The sequence below is a fragment of the Taudactylus pleione genome, unplaced genomic scaffold (assembly GCF_031769625.1).
Source record: "Taudactylus pleione unplaced genomic scaffold, aTauple2 ptg001027l, whole genome shotgun sequence".
Classification (NCBI taxonomy): Eukaryota; Metazoa; Chordata; class Amphibia; order Anura; family Myobatrachidae; genus Taudactylus; species Taudactylus pleione.
In genome coordinates this window covers 3098298-3116076 of record NW_028285428.1, presented here as the reverse complement: position 1 = coordinate 3116076, position 17779 = coordinate 3098298, and the positions used below count along the sequence as shown (strand labels likewise).

The following is a 17779-nucleotide window of genomic DNA, read 5'->3' as shown; positions in this document are numbered from 1 at the left end:
TGTTAAATTTAGCAAACATACTGCCCTTGTGCTGTGTGTGTAGGAAACTGAAACATACTTTATCGCCATCTGGTGGAGAAGAACCTCATTTGCAGATGGCTCGGCTCAAACAAAAATGGAAGTGCGACATTTTAGTTGGACAAGCCAGCTCCCATGAAGCTGGAGCACCACCAATCATTGCGCTACTGCATCCACCTGCATGACATTTGTCAGTCATTTTTTTATAACTGGTTTCCTATGGCTTCACTATGTGAGACCACTTTCCTTTGATGATAGTGAAACAATGACCCACTGTACAATTAGTATATTTGCATTTTGGAGATACTGGCTGATGGTAATGTCATTTAGCACATTTTATATTGAATATTGATTCTGTACTTCTCTGCACATCTTGTCTAGATGCATAGTGCCAACACTACAAAGGCAGGACATATGCCAAATTTATTACAGGTTACATTTTCTGGGAGCCTGTGTATGTGAAAGTAAGTAGTGCTCCAATTCTCCCAAGCACACACTTAGGTGACTTCTCCCACTTGAACTGGCGGACAGACAGCCATGGAAGTTCCTGGGAAGTTATTGTCGTCTCATGGGACGTGTCAGTGAACGCAGCAGCGTTCACAAATGCAGAGCCGCAGCCACGGAAGGGATGTTTTAGGGGACGTTCAGAAGGAGACACTGTGCCAGCCATGTAAGGGGTAAATTTACTAACAATGGAGATTGGTTGAAATGAACATCTCGGGTGATTTATTGATTTTTTTCCCTGTTTGCAAATTTACTAAAGGCAAAGTCGGGTGAGTTAGAGAGAGATTTCTCTCATCTCCCTCGTAAAACTCAGGTAAGATAGCAATCTCGAATCTTATCACCATCGGGCCAAATCGGAAGTACTTTTCACCAAAAACATACATCTCTCAAATTTACCAAGAATCAGGATGACAAGCTCGGGTGAGATAGGAGCAAACTTTCTGTCAAAATCACTTTTCAAACTCTCAACCCCCTGAGCTGCGAGATGGTCAGAAACATACACAAATCATTGTGAATGGTGAAAATAGGGATAATATGTTAAAAAAATTACGTGAGGTCCCCCTCCAAAAAACGAACCAGCCCCGGGCTTGCCAGCCTGTCCTGGTTCTCAAGGGAAAAAATGTGTAGGGTTCCATTGTAAATTATGAACCAGCAACAGGCAGCAGGGACAGAGCTGGTTTTAAATATACGGAAAAAAAAAATAGCGTGAGGTTCCCCCGGCAGCAAACAACCTCATGATGCATCTGCTGGAACATTTAAAAATAGTGGAGGGGAGTGGCCAGGATCAGTGACGAGAAATCGTCCATCGCATCGTTCACACACATGAAACCATGTTTGCCAAATTGTGAAAGATAGGTCGATATCTTTCTGCAGGTTCAATTGATCAGCGACAGCAGGAACGCGCAACGGCATCGTTATCATGGCCACACACGGCACTTTTTATACGGTTTGTCGTTCCAATCGGTCGAAAAGGGCCAAATCATTTAAAAAATCGGACCGTGTGTGGGGACCTTAAGTGGCTACTGAATACGTTTCTCCTGCAATGTAAATGACAGATGTGTTACTGCTTTACAGCAATAGGTGAAATACTGCCGTGGACGTGACATTATCTCACATGCCGGAATTCCTGTTGGTTCACAAGTTCAGGACAGGGGCAAGCAGCACTTACAATGTATTTCTATGAAACGTGTCCCAACTTCCCAATTATCTGTGTACCTCGCTCTGAAGAATCATGACAGCGTGGTTAAAATGATGGTGCTCCAAAGTAGCCGAGGTTCCGTAGAGCTGAGACAGCGCTGAGCCGCTCCTGGAAGTGGGAGAAAAGAGAGATACATCACGTCTGTCAGCTGTCACTGCGGCTTGTCACTGTGTGTCCTATTGCTTTCATCAATCCTGAGGAGCTGTACCACTGACATGCACTGACTCACTACTCACACAAACCCACTAATGGTATCCATACCTTGCCTAACATCAGCTAATAGGGAAATACACTTACAGTGCCATATGCTGCTTATGTATTTTGCTTATATATAAATTCTGCCTCCTATTAAACCCTCTGTAATATTTCTGCACAACTATTGAATGCATTGTATGACATAAAAATTAAGTCATGTTTTTATTCAGAGGTATTCTCATAGACCACAAAGACACATGGTGTAATCAGTAGATTAAATAGTTAATTTCTACATAGGCATATAAGTTACAAACACATATATACCCCTTGCTAGGCCTCTTGAGGTTTAGAAATGAGATTGTCTTATTACAGTTGCTGTTTTTCCATAGAATGGTCAAATGACCCTTTGGGGTCAAAGAAGCCATAAATATTGAGGCCTAGCTCTACCTGTCATTTCTACTACTAGAAGTATAACAAGCCATTCATAGCTTCTATGTTCTTATCAGTTAGCTACATTCCATTGTAGCTGTGTAGAGATGCTATGCATTATGGGTAATTAGCAATGATGTCCAGACTCTACACACAAAGGACCTTTGAAAGAGGTTCATCTCCATACATACTAGGATACGTCATTACCTATCTCTTTGTCTTAATATCTTAGTGCTTACAGAGCATGTGCAAGAGAGATAAGTTTGGTCAATGCTATGATGGACCAATGAGTGCTTGATACCTAGCACTGTATGTAATTGATATGGGCTTAATATCCGGAAAGCCAACACCCCATTTTAGGGTATATAAACCAGAGTTACACAAAGGACCCATTAGCTCATGTATGGACCTAAGACTCTGCAGTAGAGGTGCCTGCAATGTAAATTGAATTATCTGGGCGTTGGAAAACGAGGGCTCCCCAGAGAGAAGATAAGATGAAGTACATCTTATGCTGAAGATGATGATTTACCGGTGTCATCTGAATACATAGACAAAAGTTGAGTATACTGTATACTTTGTATGTTGTTTGTTTGTTTGTTACTTGTAAATAAAGTGTGTTCATTTGTACTCACTCATATTGGTCACATGGGTACTATTTCATTTCGATCAGAATGAAACCCACCGTTATGCACATGGGGAGAGAAAGCATTGAGATACATCATGTAATTAAACGTAACCCAATGCTGCTGACTTTTTGCCGCCTGGGCCACCAGGTAGGGATGGTCATCGACCATTGATGGTTAAACACAGATTGCTTATGGTAGGGAGGGAAAAAAATTAAATTCTGGGATACCCGGGATTGGCGTGGTTAAAAAAAAAAAGCCCCCCACCCAGCCCACAAAATTACTTAACGGCGGAACTTGCAGCGGCAGTGGAGCTGGTCCGCTGCACACAGTGCCACCCCGGATAAGGGGAGCCCGTGCAGCGTTTTAGCACTCCGCTGGAGCTGCTCAGCGCTGCCTGGCATTTAAAAATAAACAATTATGGCCAATGCCGGGAGCTGGATTGGAGGCTTCCAGTCCCGGGATTCAATCCCGGCCATTTTTAGCCTCAAATCCCGGGATCCCGCCGATCCTGATCCCTGGATTGGCCTCCCTAGCTGATATCCAGTGGTTCTCCACCATCGATGGCACGGAGCCATGCAATGGCTTTTTGTTCCCCATGTGATGGGACACGGAGCCTAGCTCCACCCCCAACATGACCCACAAACATGCCTGTCCCCTGAGCTCTGCCCCCTCCCCCGTCTGCTGTAGTGTCTTCAAGGACTGGGAGAGATGTCATGACGTCTCTCCCAGTCAAGTCCCACAGTGTCCTGCCTGAGGAGCCATTCCTTCGGCATTGGGCTGCAGCCCAGGCAGTGCAGAGGAGGCGGCACAGGCGGAGGCAGAGACTGCGGCTTCCCCCAGCTCCCACAGTGACGCGCTGAGGAACTGGAACTGTACAGGTAAGTGCTGAGAGACCTGGAGAGGGGGAGGGGGCTTTGTACTGTGTGGCATAATGTGTAAGGGGGAGGAGTTGTACCGTGTTGCATATTGTGTAGGGGAGAGTTGAACTGTGTGGCATAATGTGTAATGGGGGAATTTGTACTGTGTGGCATAATGTGTAATGGGGGGGAGTTGTACTGTGTAGCCTAATGTGTAATGGGGGGAATTTGTACTGTGTGGCATAATGTGTAATGGGGGGAATTTGTACTGTGTGGTATAATGTGTAATGGGGGAATTTGTACTGTGTGTTATAATGCGTAGTTGGGGAGGAATTTGTACTTTGTGGCATAATGTGTAATGGGGGAAATTTGTACTGTGTGGCATAATATGTAATGGGGGAATTTGTACTGTGTGGCATAATGTGTAATTGGGGGAATTTGCACTGTGGGCATAATGTGTAATGGGGGAAATTTGTACTGTGTGGTATAATGTGTAATGGGGGAATTTGTACTGTGTGGTATAATGTGTAATGGGGGGAATTTGTACTGTGTGACATAATGTGTAAGGGGCACTACAACAATTTAGCATAACGTGTATAAGGGACACTACTATGTAGTGTAATGTGAATAAGGGGCACTAGTGTGTGGCGTAATGTGAATTGGGGGTACTATAGTGTGGCGACGCCCTTTCCCTACTAGACTATGCCCCTTTTTTTACAGGTAAGTGCTGAGAGACCTGGAGAGGGGGGAGGGCTTTGTACTGTGTGGCATAATGTGTAAGGGGGAGGAGTTGTACCGTGTTGCATATTGTGTAGGGGGGAGTTGACTGTGTGGCATAATGTGTAATGGGGGAATTTTTACTATGTGGCATAATGTGTAATGAGGGGGAGTTGTACTGTGTAGCCTAATGTGTAATTGGGGGAATTTGTACTGTGTGGCATAATGTGTAATGGGGGGAATTTATACTGTGTGTCATAATATGTAATGGGGGAATTTGCACTGTGTGGCATAATGTGTAATGGGGGAATTTGTACTGTGTGGTATAATGTGGAATGGGTAATTGGGGGAATTTGCACTGTGGGCATAATGTGTAATGAGGGGAATTTGTACTGTGTGGTATAATGTGTAATGGGGGAATTTGTACTGTGGGCATAATGTGTAATGGGGGAATTTGTACTGTGTGGTATAATGTGTAATGGGGAATTTGTACTGTGGGCATAATGTGTAATGGGGGAATTTGTACTGTGTGGTATGTGTAATGGGGAATTTGCACTGTGGGCCTGATTCAGAGCCGCTCGTATGCGGCCGCTCGTTTGCTCTGAGCGATGTTCGCACAACTGCGCATGCGTATGGGTCGTAATGCACATACGCAAACCAGTCATTGCGGTCGGAAATCGTGCGCTCGCAAAACAGCGAGAGGCTGCTAATTTGATTGACAGACTGTACCGTTTGTGGGTGGTAACAGGGGAAGGTGCTTGAAAACGGGAGAGTGGAGATCCGAATGCAGGCGTGCCTAACGGTCAAAAGGGCGTTTAATGGGAGTGCATAATTAGTAAAGGAGCGTCATTGACCACGTCACTTGGTTGTCTTTTAGCCTGAACTGCTCGCAGTGATAGCGGTAAGAAAAACCTACCACAAGCACTGCGAGCAGTTCAGATGCCTTTCGATATACCAGTTTAATCTAATAAATACCGGAGATGACGCGTGATGCGAACGGCAAAGGGGCATCTTTACAAAATAGAAAGCGCATTTTTTGTTCGCTCGTTCAGACATAGAGGCGTCAACAAACCGCAAAGAGCGAGCGCTCAATTTAAATAGCAGGCCCCTTTTTTGGAACGACCGTCCGCAAATAGCATCCGGCTCTGAATCAGGCCCTGCGTGTCATAATGTGTGATGGGGGGAATTTGTACTGTGTGGCATAATGTGTAATGGGGAATTTGTACTGTGGGCATAATGTGTAAGGGGCTTTACTACTGTGTGAAATAATGTGTAAGGGGCACTACTACAATTTAGCATAATGTGCATAAGGGACACTACTATGTAGTGTAATGTGAATAAGGGGCACTAGTGTGTGGCGTAATGTGAATTGGGGGTACTATAGTGTGGCGATGCCCTTTCACTACTAGACCATGCCCCTTTTTTGGGCCAAATGCCTGCGGCGCGCACTGCCCCTGTTTACGATGTGGGGGCACCAAAGCTCTTTCTGGCACAGGGCACCAAAATGTCTAGGTACGGCTCTGGATGACATGATTCACTGTGATTAATGCTATTAAACCCCTGCAAGACCCAATTCTATGGGGAAGTAGCCAACCCTTGGAGCCTGGTCTACTGTCTCGGGAGGGATGTAGTAAAATACGGATGGTTGGGATGCTGTCTGTTGAAATCCCTGGTGACGCCAGCCCACAGACCAATGCCGGAAACCCGACAAACGGCATCCCGATCGAAGGTAAGCCGGGGTGCCCTTAGCTGTTAGCCGTGGCGGGTAGGAGGGTTAGCTTTAGCCACACTGGGGGGGATAGAGTTAGGCTTTGGGTGGGGGGGGTTAGGGATAGGCACCACTGGAGGGGGTACGTGTTAGGCACCGCTGTGGGGGGTTAGGGTTAGGCACTAAGGGTGGAGAGTTAGGTTTAGGCACCATGGGGGCAGGGTTAGTTTTGGGCACTAACGGGGAGGGTTAGGGTGCTGGGTGGGGAGGGTTAGGGTGCAAGAAGGGAGGTTTAGGGTTAGGGTGAGAAGGAGGGAGGGTTAACATACTTACCCGACCCCTGTCGGGATTCCCAGCATCCAGATGCCGATGTCGGCATTTTGACAGCAGGCATCCCGGCTGCCGGGACTTCATACCCAACCCGTCTCGGGAGTACTGGAGAGCTTCTGGAAGTACAGGAGTATCCTGGCCATTCCAGGAGGGTAGGCAAGTGTGACTTAATCCAAGCTCCCATTGCTGTCTACTGAATTAAAAGTATATTTTGCAATTAAATACAGCTCTATATGGCTAAAGTGTAAACATTTGTACAGATGATATTAAGGTTTCCTTTAGATAAGGAACAGCAAGAAGCAATGTTGAACCTACACAGTGATGGCTGCACATTGCACAGCTGGGTTACAGAACAGAGGTAGCCAAGCAATCAGCGGCAAGTCTAACCCTACAGTGCAGTGTGATGAGCAGCTGTCAGTGAGGCTGCTGTGGAAAACATTCTGCACAATTATCTATATTGCAATATACTGTACAGTCCAGTTGCTGAGGCTGACTGGGGCTTGTATAATGATGAGACTGCCAAGGCTACTACTGCAGTGGTCCCAGAGCTCTCTCAGAGAAACTAATTAAAATCACCACCTAAACAACGGCCAGTTTCATTCTGAGAGCTGGGACTAGTCGGAGATTTAATGGCATCATATATCCTTGTAACTGCTTTGCTCTACAATGTGATCTTAGCTTGTTGTGAGACATTGGGGGAGATGTATCCAACCTTCTATAGAAGAAAAGTGGGGAAGTTGCCCATAGCAACCAAATAGCTTCTGTATTTTTATATCAGGTTCTAGAGAAATGATAGCTAGAAGCTGACTGGTTGCTATGGCAACTCCTCCACTTTTCTCTTGGTTTGATAAATCTCCCCCAAGATCACTGTTTTGCAAGAAGATTTATTTTTCCCTGTATTACAACACTCAAGCTCCTATTTATTATTTATCAGGTATTTTAACCCGATAATTATAATTGCTTATAGCTGCTTATCGCGGCAATAAGAAACTTGTAGACTGCGGGATGTATGAAAAATTACATCCAGGGACAGGGGCTCCGGCAGGAGTAGCTCCCTTTGGTTTGTAAAAGTAAAGTGATTTCTAATGCGATCACTTTACTTTCAGTTTCGGAGGCCGGCTGTAATACTGCGCATGCGCAGTCTGATGACGGCACATGTGCGAGCGGAGTGTGCTGGGGAGATATCCTACAGATCTCTCTCCCAGTAACTTTTATGATCTGTAGCCCACACGCTACAATGGCAAATGCCACCTGAAGCTGGTTCGCATTCTGGAGCTTTGTAAATTCGATATCTAAGCAGCCCCCGTAGAAACCTATAGGGGCTGCTTTTGAGATTGAAAATGGCGGATTGCAGCAGATATCACTGAATTCTGCTGCAGTCTCACATAGGTACATTCAGGGGACCCTTAATGTTTCGGGTACCCCCAGAAAACACCTGTACATATTATTTGATAAATATGTCCCTAAATGTATCAGAGCTTAGTTAGAGGACACCCATGTCTTTACTGTATCATCAAGGAAGTCTATATTACACAGGCATCAGATAGAAACAAGTAGGATCTATGAACTTCATTTCACATTGAGGTGCACTTGACACCACAAGTTTCCCTCATTAGTTTAGAAGCTCTCTGTGCTTTTGGGAAACTCTGGGTTAGATTCAGAGACGGACGCTTTTTTGTGCGGCCTCCTGGCCGCTCGCTTAGCTGTGGGTGACCAGGAGCGGCCAGGTGGTAGGGTCTCGTGGCCGCAAGCCCCAGAGAGCTTCCGGCTCTAATAGAGCCGGAAGCTCTCCCACTGATATCACTGGTGATGTCAGTGGGGCCGCCTACAAACGGCAGGCGTTCGCTTGGGAACGCCTCGGTATGTGAAGCCACCCCCCCGCCACGCCTACAAAATGGGCGAGCTGTCGATCCACATCGACAGCCACCCCTTTTGTAGTGAGCCATGGAGCGAGAGAATTTCTCTCTCGCTCCGGGGCTTGCGCACACACAGTGCGGCCGCTGCGCATGCGCAGAGCCCACCTTCGACCCGCTTGCGAGCGCTCAAGCGCTTGCGAGCGGGTCTGAATCAGGCCCTCTGTCCCTTTCCAGATCAAACTCTAAATCTATCGTCTCCCTTCTTCTCTCATTTTTGATGCAGTCCTGATCCCACTTACACAATCATATGCTGCGTACACACGGTACGACGGCAACGATCAGATAATGATCAGACGATTGTTGTCTGATCGTCCTGCATGTGTTGGATGTTCATCCAACACATGCGGTAACCCCTTAACGACTATAACGACCCACAAACGCAGTAGTAAGCAGGCTAACCTGGTCGATATCGACCAGGTCTGCCTGCTTGCACAGACGATGGTAGTTGGTCGGTAACGACCATACGTGGCCGCACATCGACCATTGTATGGTCGTTTGCAGGGGCCAGAAACTGTCAGATTTTAACGATAACGATAGGATCATTATCGTTCAAATCTGACAGCTTATCGTACCATGTGTACGCAGCAATAAGAGGACAGATTACTCATATCATAGAATTATCACACAGGGGCACAGAGAGGGGGGGTGTCAGCAGGTACTACTTACCCAGGCCCGGGTCAGCTGGTGGAGGGGCACGGCGAGGGCCGTGGTCAGTAGTGTCGGGCAGCGGGAGAGCTCAGTGGCAGCAGCCTCTATCACCAGCTACTGAGGGTCCAGGGAGGCTGCTGCTGCTGAGCAGTAGTCTTCTCTTTCTACCTGCAAGTGTTACGGATGCGATCGCAGGGATCCCTCCCCCCTGGATTTGCCCTTGGCTGCGGGGGACAAATCCGCACCTTTTTTAAAATAATATTGAGAGGGGGGGGATTTGGACACCCCCTTCCCTTACTCGGGCCCATCACTGCTCTCGGCGGCCCCGCAGGCACAGTAGACTGGCACAATGTCAGTTTCTACAGCACCACAGAGTGAAGGGGGCCGGAACGCAGTCTGCACACGAGCCCCCTCCTCTCTTAAACCGCCCCTGTAACTATCCTATGATCAGTTTCCTCTCCACTGCCAACATTCCAGTGATAAAGTTTTCTTCTGGGGAAACATAAGTGGCAAAAATGCAGAATTTGACATGAAAGAGCAGCGATGACATTTAGCACATCTAAGAATCCTTTATTTATTACGATAAGGTCTAAAAGGGGTGTGTCCTAAAATAAAGGGGCGTGTCCTTGTGGGGGATCCCGATGACTTCACTCCAGGGTCAGCCCAGCATAGCCGGAGATGCTGGGCTGTCAGCACTGTCGGCTCCTCTGCTATGACAGGAGGCGGGTGCTGCAGGAGAACGTCACACTGCAGCACCCGGGTCCTGTCACTGAGGAGGAGCTGGCATTTCAGCATCACCCCCTCTGAGGGTGACACCCGGACACCACCCGCACCCCCCCTTGTGACGCCACTGCCTCAGTGGTAAGTGTAATTCCACTGATAATGTGCACTGCTCTGTACAGATGTGCCTCATACTCCGTAGCTTTAGTTGCGCCAATCTGCCACTTTTGACGTGCCAGGCCCCGGGCGACTTGCCATGCCAGGGGTCTTTCACGCTCAAAATGTGCATCTTAATAGCATCTTAATAGCATAATTAAAACACCTGGAAGTGACAAAACTACAGTGCTAGATTACAATAATCTATTTGCTGTGCGACATTTGTACATCTGGGTGCGAATGAGTCTGAATCAATATATGAAGCGCTACGATGCAACAGCCGCGGCTTTTTCTCACGCCAGGTTCCATTGTGCTTCATCTGCGACTTTGTATGTGTTTAAAACCAATTCCTGTGCGGAGAGGGTCACAGCCCAGCCTCTAATACGCTGTGAGTGGTGTTTTTGATGTGAATAAGATTAAACAAAATTTTAAATGAGGGTACACTACACCTCTCAGAGCGGCTGAGTTTCACTGGGCGTCTCACGGCGTATTCACGCTAGGTGTCTGAGGACACATCTGTATGACCTATAATTGCGTATGTATGCTCAGTTTTGGAGCAGTGTGGAAACATGCCAGGTAGGATCCATCAACATGTGTACTGTATGTTCAATTCTGCATCAGCCCTGCTGCACGGAACCTGTGAGGTTTGTTACAGGTGCAGGGGCCCTCCTGGACCTAGAGGGTGCACTGTACACTCTGCACCATTTATAGAGACTTATAGAGAAGACCTTATGCACAGAGTAAATCATAAATCTGTGTCATATTCAAAAGCAACAATAATAAACAACTTCTCAGGGACGGGTACTAATTACCCAAGCCCGGACTTGTTGGAGGTGCCCGAGTCCGCCCCCCTCTTACCTGTCAGAAGCAGCAGCAGCCTCTTTCCCTGAGCCCAGCACACACTACTGCGTGCTGGACTGCAGTGAGGCCATGGATTTGTAAACTATAGCATCCATTCTGTGTATTTACGGAAATATTAACGGAAAGGGGGCGTGGTCTAATTACCGTAAGCCATGCCCCCTAAGTGACATTATTTGGGGGCGTACCCACATAGCATGCCTCCCGTGTAACATCAGGCTGGGGGAGAGCCCAGCAATCCGTCACTAGCAGCCCTCTCTCGACACTGAATGGATGCATGCGGCATCCATTCAGCTATTCCGGGGTCCGGCACCACCGCACAGCTGTCCCGCTGAAATCGGGATGTTGGGAGGGGGTGCACCCTCTATGGGGTGGTGCCCCTGTTCGACCGCGCTTGTCGAACACCCCAAGAGCCAGCCCTGAACGCACCTATATTAATGTGAGTACTACTAATCATGTTCTGTCTACCACCATTATTATTATTTCAGGTCTCCTAATGGGGTAGATGTATTATAGTGGTACTTAACGTGCCGCTGTATCTCTTCCTGCTTCGTCTCTTTACCGAGGCGAAGCAGGAAGCACTACCGATGAGATGTATAAACATTTCATCGGCCGGAGCGGGGTAGCAACTACTAGAGACCACAGCACATCAACCACTAGAGACTACCTACTAGAGACCACAGCACATCAACCTAGTGCCGGCTCCACTGAGCATTCACGGGATCTCACAAGTATCGCGAGATCCCCGCGTGCAGCCTGGAGCCGGCAGCCACCGCCAGCTACAGCGGACCGAACGGTCAGGCGATCTGACCGTTCATACTTCATACATGGCCCAGGCTATCGGCGCTGCTATCTTGTAGATAGCAGCGCCGATATTGACAGGGCGCTTAGCGCCTCTGTAATTTACCGCCCAATCTCCCGATCATACATCAGGGAGAAGCGGTATCAGCGCACATAGCGTGCGCTAATACCGCTTCAGGGCTTCTTACATCTCCCCCAGTATTTTTTAAAAGACCTTTCAATCAACACTGTGTGGTCATGTCTGGGAACACCTTATTACTTTAAATAGTAAAGCAGTGACTTTGTCTGATCTCATACCTAATAATTGAAGTTTACCTCAGATGTGTCACTTTTAAATCCATTGAAGCACAATGAATGAATGAGGAGAGAAGGAGGGAGGGGATCAAAGAGGGGAGGGGCGGGGCAAAGAGTCTATCAGAGAGGGGTGGTGATGATCACAGAGGAGGGAGGACAGGAGGGGAGGTAATCTGGGCACCTTGAGGGAGCATAAAATGTAGAAACGGATCTCAGAACCGTAATTTATTTAGCATATAGAGCAACCAAACCGAGATAAAACTAACAGGCGGCCGTCATATTGTGCGGTGCCCCATGAATTCCAGAACTCTGGATGGCACCCTTTGTCCATTTCATGCTCCTCCGTAACCACCCTCACTACTCCCCTGGTCATAGGGTTGAGTATGTCTGCAAACGTAATCCTGTATACATTGTGCATTCATGACATTTCATTATGGCTGCAAGGCTGCACACTTTGGGCCTGATTCAGAGCCGAACGCTCTGACCAGACCGCTCGCTCTGAATCAGTGCCCTCCTCCATGAAAATGGAGCGGCCTCCTGGCCGCTCGCATAGCTGTGGGTGACCACCCACAGCATATGCGAGCATCCATGATGATGGTCGCGATGGTCTTGACCATCGCGACCATCGGGCTTGCGACGGAGACCCTGCGGTAGGGTCTCGCTGCCGCAAGCCCTGAAGTAATTTTGGCTCTATCAGAGCCAAAATCACTCCCACTGACGTCACTAGGCCGGCTTCAGACGGTAGGCGTTCCCATGGGAACGCCTCCGTCTGGCAGGCACGCCCACCAAAGGGGGCGTGCTGTCAATCAACATCGACAGAACGCACCCTTTGGTGCGAGACCCGGAGCGATGGAGAGCCCGTCGCTCGCCGGGTCTCGCGCATGCACACGACGGAGCTCCCTCCGTCGTGCGCATGCACAGTGGGGGAACATCGACCCGCTTGCGAGCGTCCTGCGCTCGCGAGCGGGTCTGAATGACCCCCTTTGTTAGTGGAAGTTAAGATTTTTGCATGAATTCCCCCAATCCTTTTTGTTTAGGCCAAGATTTCCCAGGCCTCCCTGGACTCCTCTTCTCCACCAGCCAATCGCATGCATTTTCGCACACTGATTGCTTGTGATTGGCTGGTGATGAAGGGGAGTCCCAGTGACTACCGGGAGGAATTTTGTGCTGTTGTTTGTGTTTTTTCTGTTCCTATTTGGACTATGACAGATCATCAAAATAAGATTTTACTTCACATCAATGAAGTGTTGAATGAGAATTATATAGATTTTCATTGTTTTAATATCCTCTTTAAGTGTGCGTATGTTTATTCTTTGTTACTCTTTTGGCATTTGGTCCAAAGTGTTAAGTATGCATATTCATTATACTGAAATACTAGGATGACAAACTTGGGGTCATAAAAACCTAATATTTTTGGTAAGCGAAGATACATTTTGGCGCCCCTTGGCGGACTTTGCACCCGCCCAAGGTGCGTGCACCCGACAAAGGAAAGGGGTGTGGTCTCATGGGAAAAGCCATAATCATGAGCGCCGCCCCGTATTTCCAATCATGCTGGGTACATGCTGGGTACATGCCCAGTGCTGGGCATACTCTGTCCCTTTCTCCAGTCAATAGATGCCGCATGCATGTGCATGGCATCTATTCACCATTTCCCCCCTCATCTGGGACACTTTCTTGCCATAATCGGGGTGGTTGGGAGGTATGCTAAAGGCGAGGTCTCAAACGAAAGGGGTGTGGTCACACAATAGTATCCCCAATTCAAACTACACCACACAGTAGTGCCCCTTAAACACAGTGCCAACATTAGTGCCCCTTATACACAATGCCCACAGTAGTAGTGCCCCTAATACAATACCCACAGTAGTAGTGTCCCTTGTACAATGCCCACAGTAGTAGTGCCCCTAATACAATACCGACAGTAGTAGTGTCCCTTGTACAATGCCCACAGCAATATTGTCACTTACACATAATGCCCACTGCAGTGGTACCCCTTATTCAATGCCCCCATTAGTAGTGGCCCCTGTAGTAATGCCCCCAGTAGTAGTGTCCCTGTAATAGTGCCCCCCAAACATAATGCTCCCTGTATTGGTACCCCCATTAGAAATGCCCCTGCAATAATGCTCCCAGTAGTACTGCACCTAATAGTAAGGCCCCTGTAAAACTGCCCCCAGTAGTCATGTCCCAAGTAGTTAGCCCGCAGTAGTAGTGCCCATGTAAATGTGCCCCCAGTAGTAATGCCCTGTAAATGTGCCCCCAGTAGTAATGCCCCAAGTTGTTAGCCCCCAGTAGTAGTGCCCCTGTAATAATGCCCCAGTAGTAATGCCCCCTGTAAAAGTGCCCCCAGTAGTAATGTAAGAGTGCAGCGCATACTGTACACACACAAATAAAAACAGAATACTTACCTTAAGCCCCGATCCTGCGTCCTCTGCCGTCCGCCGCTCCTCTGAACTATGGGAGAGACGTCAGTGCCTGTGGGCAGGGCTGGTGCAAGCTCTCTCTGCACCCTAGGCAAAGCTTCCCCCCCTCCCCCTTGCACCATTACACTTACTGACGCACATATGCTAAACAACAGCATACATTGCTTGCTAAAAATATATTACATACATATTGATGATCATAGAGACAGTCCCCCTAAGTGACATTATTTGGGCGTATTGGTGACGGTACCGACCTCTACACGGCCAGCATCCATTCCCTTCCCTGCTCCTCGTCTCTCACAGGAAGAGGAGCAAAAGGGAAAGTAGACAGAACTAGGGGGCGGGCGATTAGCTAACGCTTGACGGACGACCACTACTGTGACAAAGCAGCCTGCTGCCTGACTCTGCACTGGGGGGGGGCGGCCGCGGAGTGAGGAGAGAGCCTGCCGCGGAGTGAGGAGAGAGCCTGCCGCGGAGTGAGGAGAGAGCCTGCCGCGGAGTGAGGAGAGAGCCTGCCATGGAGTGAGGAGAGAGCCTGCCGCGGAGTGAGGAGAGAGCCTGCCATGGAGTGAGGAGAGAGCCTGCCATGGAGTGAGGAGAGAGCCTGCCGCGGAGTGAGGAGAGAGCCTGCCATGGAGTGAGGAGAGAGCCTGCCATGGAGTGAGGAGAGAGCCTGCCGCGGAGTGAGGAGAGAGCCTGCCGCGGAGTGAGGAGAGAGCCTGCCGTGGAGTGAGGAGAGAGCCTGCCGTGGAGTGAGGAGACAGACAGTGCCAGATTAAGGTCCACATGGGCCTGGAGCTGAAATTTATAAAGGGTCTATTGTGTGCTACCACAGGGGGCGTGACTAGTGATGTGGGGTGTGTGACCAGTATTATGGAGGTGTAGCCTGTACTGTAGAGGTTGACTAGTGCCTACCTTCAATTTCCCTCACAAAAGTAAACACTCCTTGTTAACATGTCCGTAATATGACATATGATGGAGCCGGGATGTTACAGAGCTGTGATTGGGGGGCGATCAGTCCAATAGGAGCCAGAATGGGGGAGCTGGGGGCATGGACGGAACCGTTGGTGATACAGAGCCACAACGGCGGGGGGTTAGGGGGATCAGGATGGAACTGCGATGGGGGAGGCACACAGCTGAGAGGAGGTGGGGTCAGTAAGGGAGAAGGCAGAGCCAAGCATGGAGACCATTAAACTAGTGCATATATACAGTATACATATAAATACTATATATATACAGTATACAAATAAATACTATATATATATATATATATATATACACACACATTACATTTATCTCAACAAGTTAAAAAAAAAACTACACTTAATAACATTTTCAGTCAGGGTCAGTGAGCATACTTTTTTCCAGGGCACTGCAGGACACGGACTCCGAGTTCACGAAAATCATCATCAGCATCTAATAGGCTGTCCCCGATCATCATAAACAGCCCTTTAGCAGCTAGTTTGCGCGTCAACAGGGCACCTTCCCAGAGGTGAGCTCGGCCACTGCAGCTGTTGTTCTGCACGGTGGTGCTGGGGCGGCGCTTGGATCATGTCACTGCGCAGGGACGGCTTGGAATTGTTGTACAGCCTTCAACAGGGACAGTGTGCAGCATCAACGCTGCAGTCTGTCTTTGTCACTGTCCCTGACATAGCGTGGGACATTACAGGGGTTGCTGGGCCAGTAAAGTTAAAGTAGTCACTATCAGAGCCTGGCTGGAATAGCGGTGGACGCGGCTGTCTTTTCAAGTGCCCCGGCCGCCGCTCCCAAAAATTTACACAGTCTCACTACCATAACAGAGCATGAGCTCCGGCAGGGGGGAGCCAGGCACCCGCTGGTAAAATCACAGCGGGCGCCCGGCAAATGGACCTCCCTGCTGCGGCCCGGGGGGAAGGAGTGTGGCGGCGGGGGGGCTAGGTGGGAGGTATTGCGGGAAGGAGTGCGGCGACGGGAGGGGACGGGAAGGAATGAGGCCGTGCTAGGGATTGAGTTGTAGCCTGGTGGCTAATCCAAGCGCCCTCTGATGGCTGACGCCCTACGCACCTGCGTAGTCGGCGTAACGGGCGGGCCGGCCCTGTGTGCACGCTGTCTTTTTTGAGTGCCACTCTAGAGAAGATGTAGCGATATTGCCGGCAGGTGGGATGAAGGCCGTTGATATACCGGCGCCAGAATCCCGCCGCCGGGCATAATGCCGACGCCAATATCCCGAATGAGATCGGGATACCAGCATCAGCATCCCGAACCACCCGAATCCCAAACCTACTTGGACGGGTAAGTATGTGCTTGTCCCCGCAGAAGGGGGGGTTAGGTTTAGGCACCCCCCCGGGAGAATTAGGATTAGGCACCCCCTGGGAGTGTTAAGATTACACCGCGGGGAGAGGGGTTTAGGGTTAGCCCCCCCCCGAAGACTTAGGTTTAGGGTGCGGGGATAGGGGGTTAAGGTTAGGCACCACAGGGGGGAGATTAGAGTTAGGCACCCCCCCGTGAGACTTAGGTTTAGGGTGCGGGGAAGGGGGGTTAAGGTTAGGCACCACAGAGGGGAGGTTAGGGTGAAGCACACCCCCGGGGAGGTTAGGGTTAGGCCACAAAAGTAGGGTTAGGGTGGGGACAGGGGAGGGATAGTGTACTTACTTTCCTTTGACTGGATTTTCAATCGTCAGGCTTCCGCGGTCAGTTGGTTGCTATGGGCAACATCTCCACTTCTAAAAACCCGCACTTTGGTAAATAATATCCCACTAAATCTAGATTTTTGTAGAGATGTGTAGAGAAATGATGTGGAGATATTGCTAATCTTACTTTAGCTACCACCATGTACCGATGCTTAGACTGTCTGTACATAATGCTGGTTTGTATAAAGGTTAAGTGGTGAGACTGGCAGATCCGCTCTGCAGAAGTGTGCACAATACCCAGCACCATCATTTATCATGTTCTGCTTCGGCCTCCCCCTAACCCAGCTACTGAGTGTGTGGTGGGGCAGCGCTGCTGAGGAGCATCGCCCTCTAGCACTGCAGAGAATAGGGGCGACGGTGGCTTCCTGGTATGAATGGGTAAAACGTGTCAGAGAAAGAACTAAGGAATGTAATTATGAAATGGAGAATTGTTGTGAGGGGGTGGAGAATAGCATTGGCTGACAGGAGAGATTTATGGGCCTTCCTATTTCACTTCTGGATCCCAGCCTATGGAGACAAGATGGGAGTGTAAGAGATTATGCTAGGAAATGAATGGAGCGAGTCTCCCTGGAGAGATTCCCGCAAAGCTGCACAATTCTGATATTTAATCTGCACGGCAGCTGCAATATGGCAGGGGGGCAGCAAGATGACACCCGTGGCAAAATTATCAGGGGTCAGCTTTACCCAGAGCAGTGTGAGAACTGTTTACTGCACTGTG

General features: G+C 49.0%; 1 protein-coding gene across 1 annotated transcript in view; it reads right to left on the bottom strand.

Annotated features, from left to right (window-relative positions):
- PDE11A (phosphodiesterase 11A) overlaps nt 1-17779 on the bottom strand; it is a 713048-nt gene that overhangs the window by 107628 nt on the left and 587641 nt on the right. Inside the window, exon 14 of the mRNA XM_088461200.1 lies at nt 1738-1828. Coding sequence (XP_088317326.1) covers nt 1738-1828 — 91 coding nt within the window. The remainder of the gene's footprint in view (nt 1-1737; nt 1829-17779) is intronic.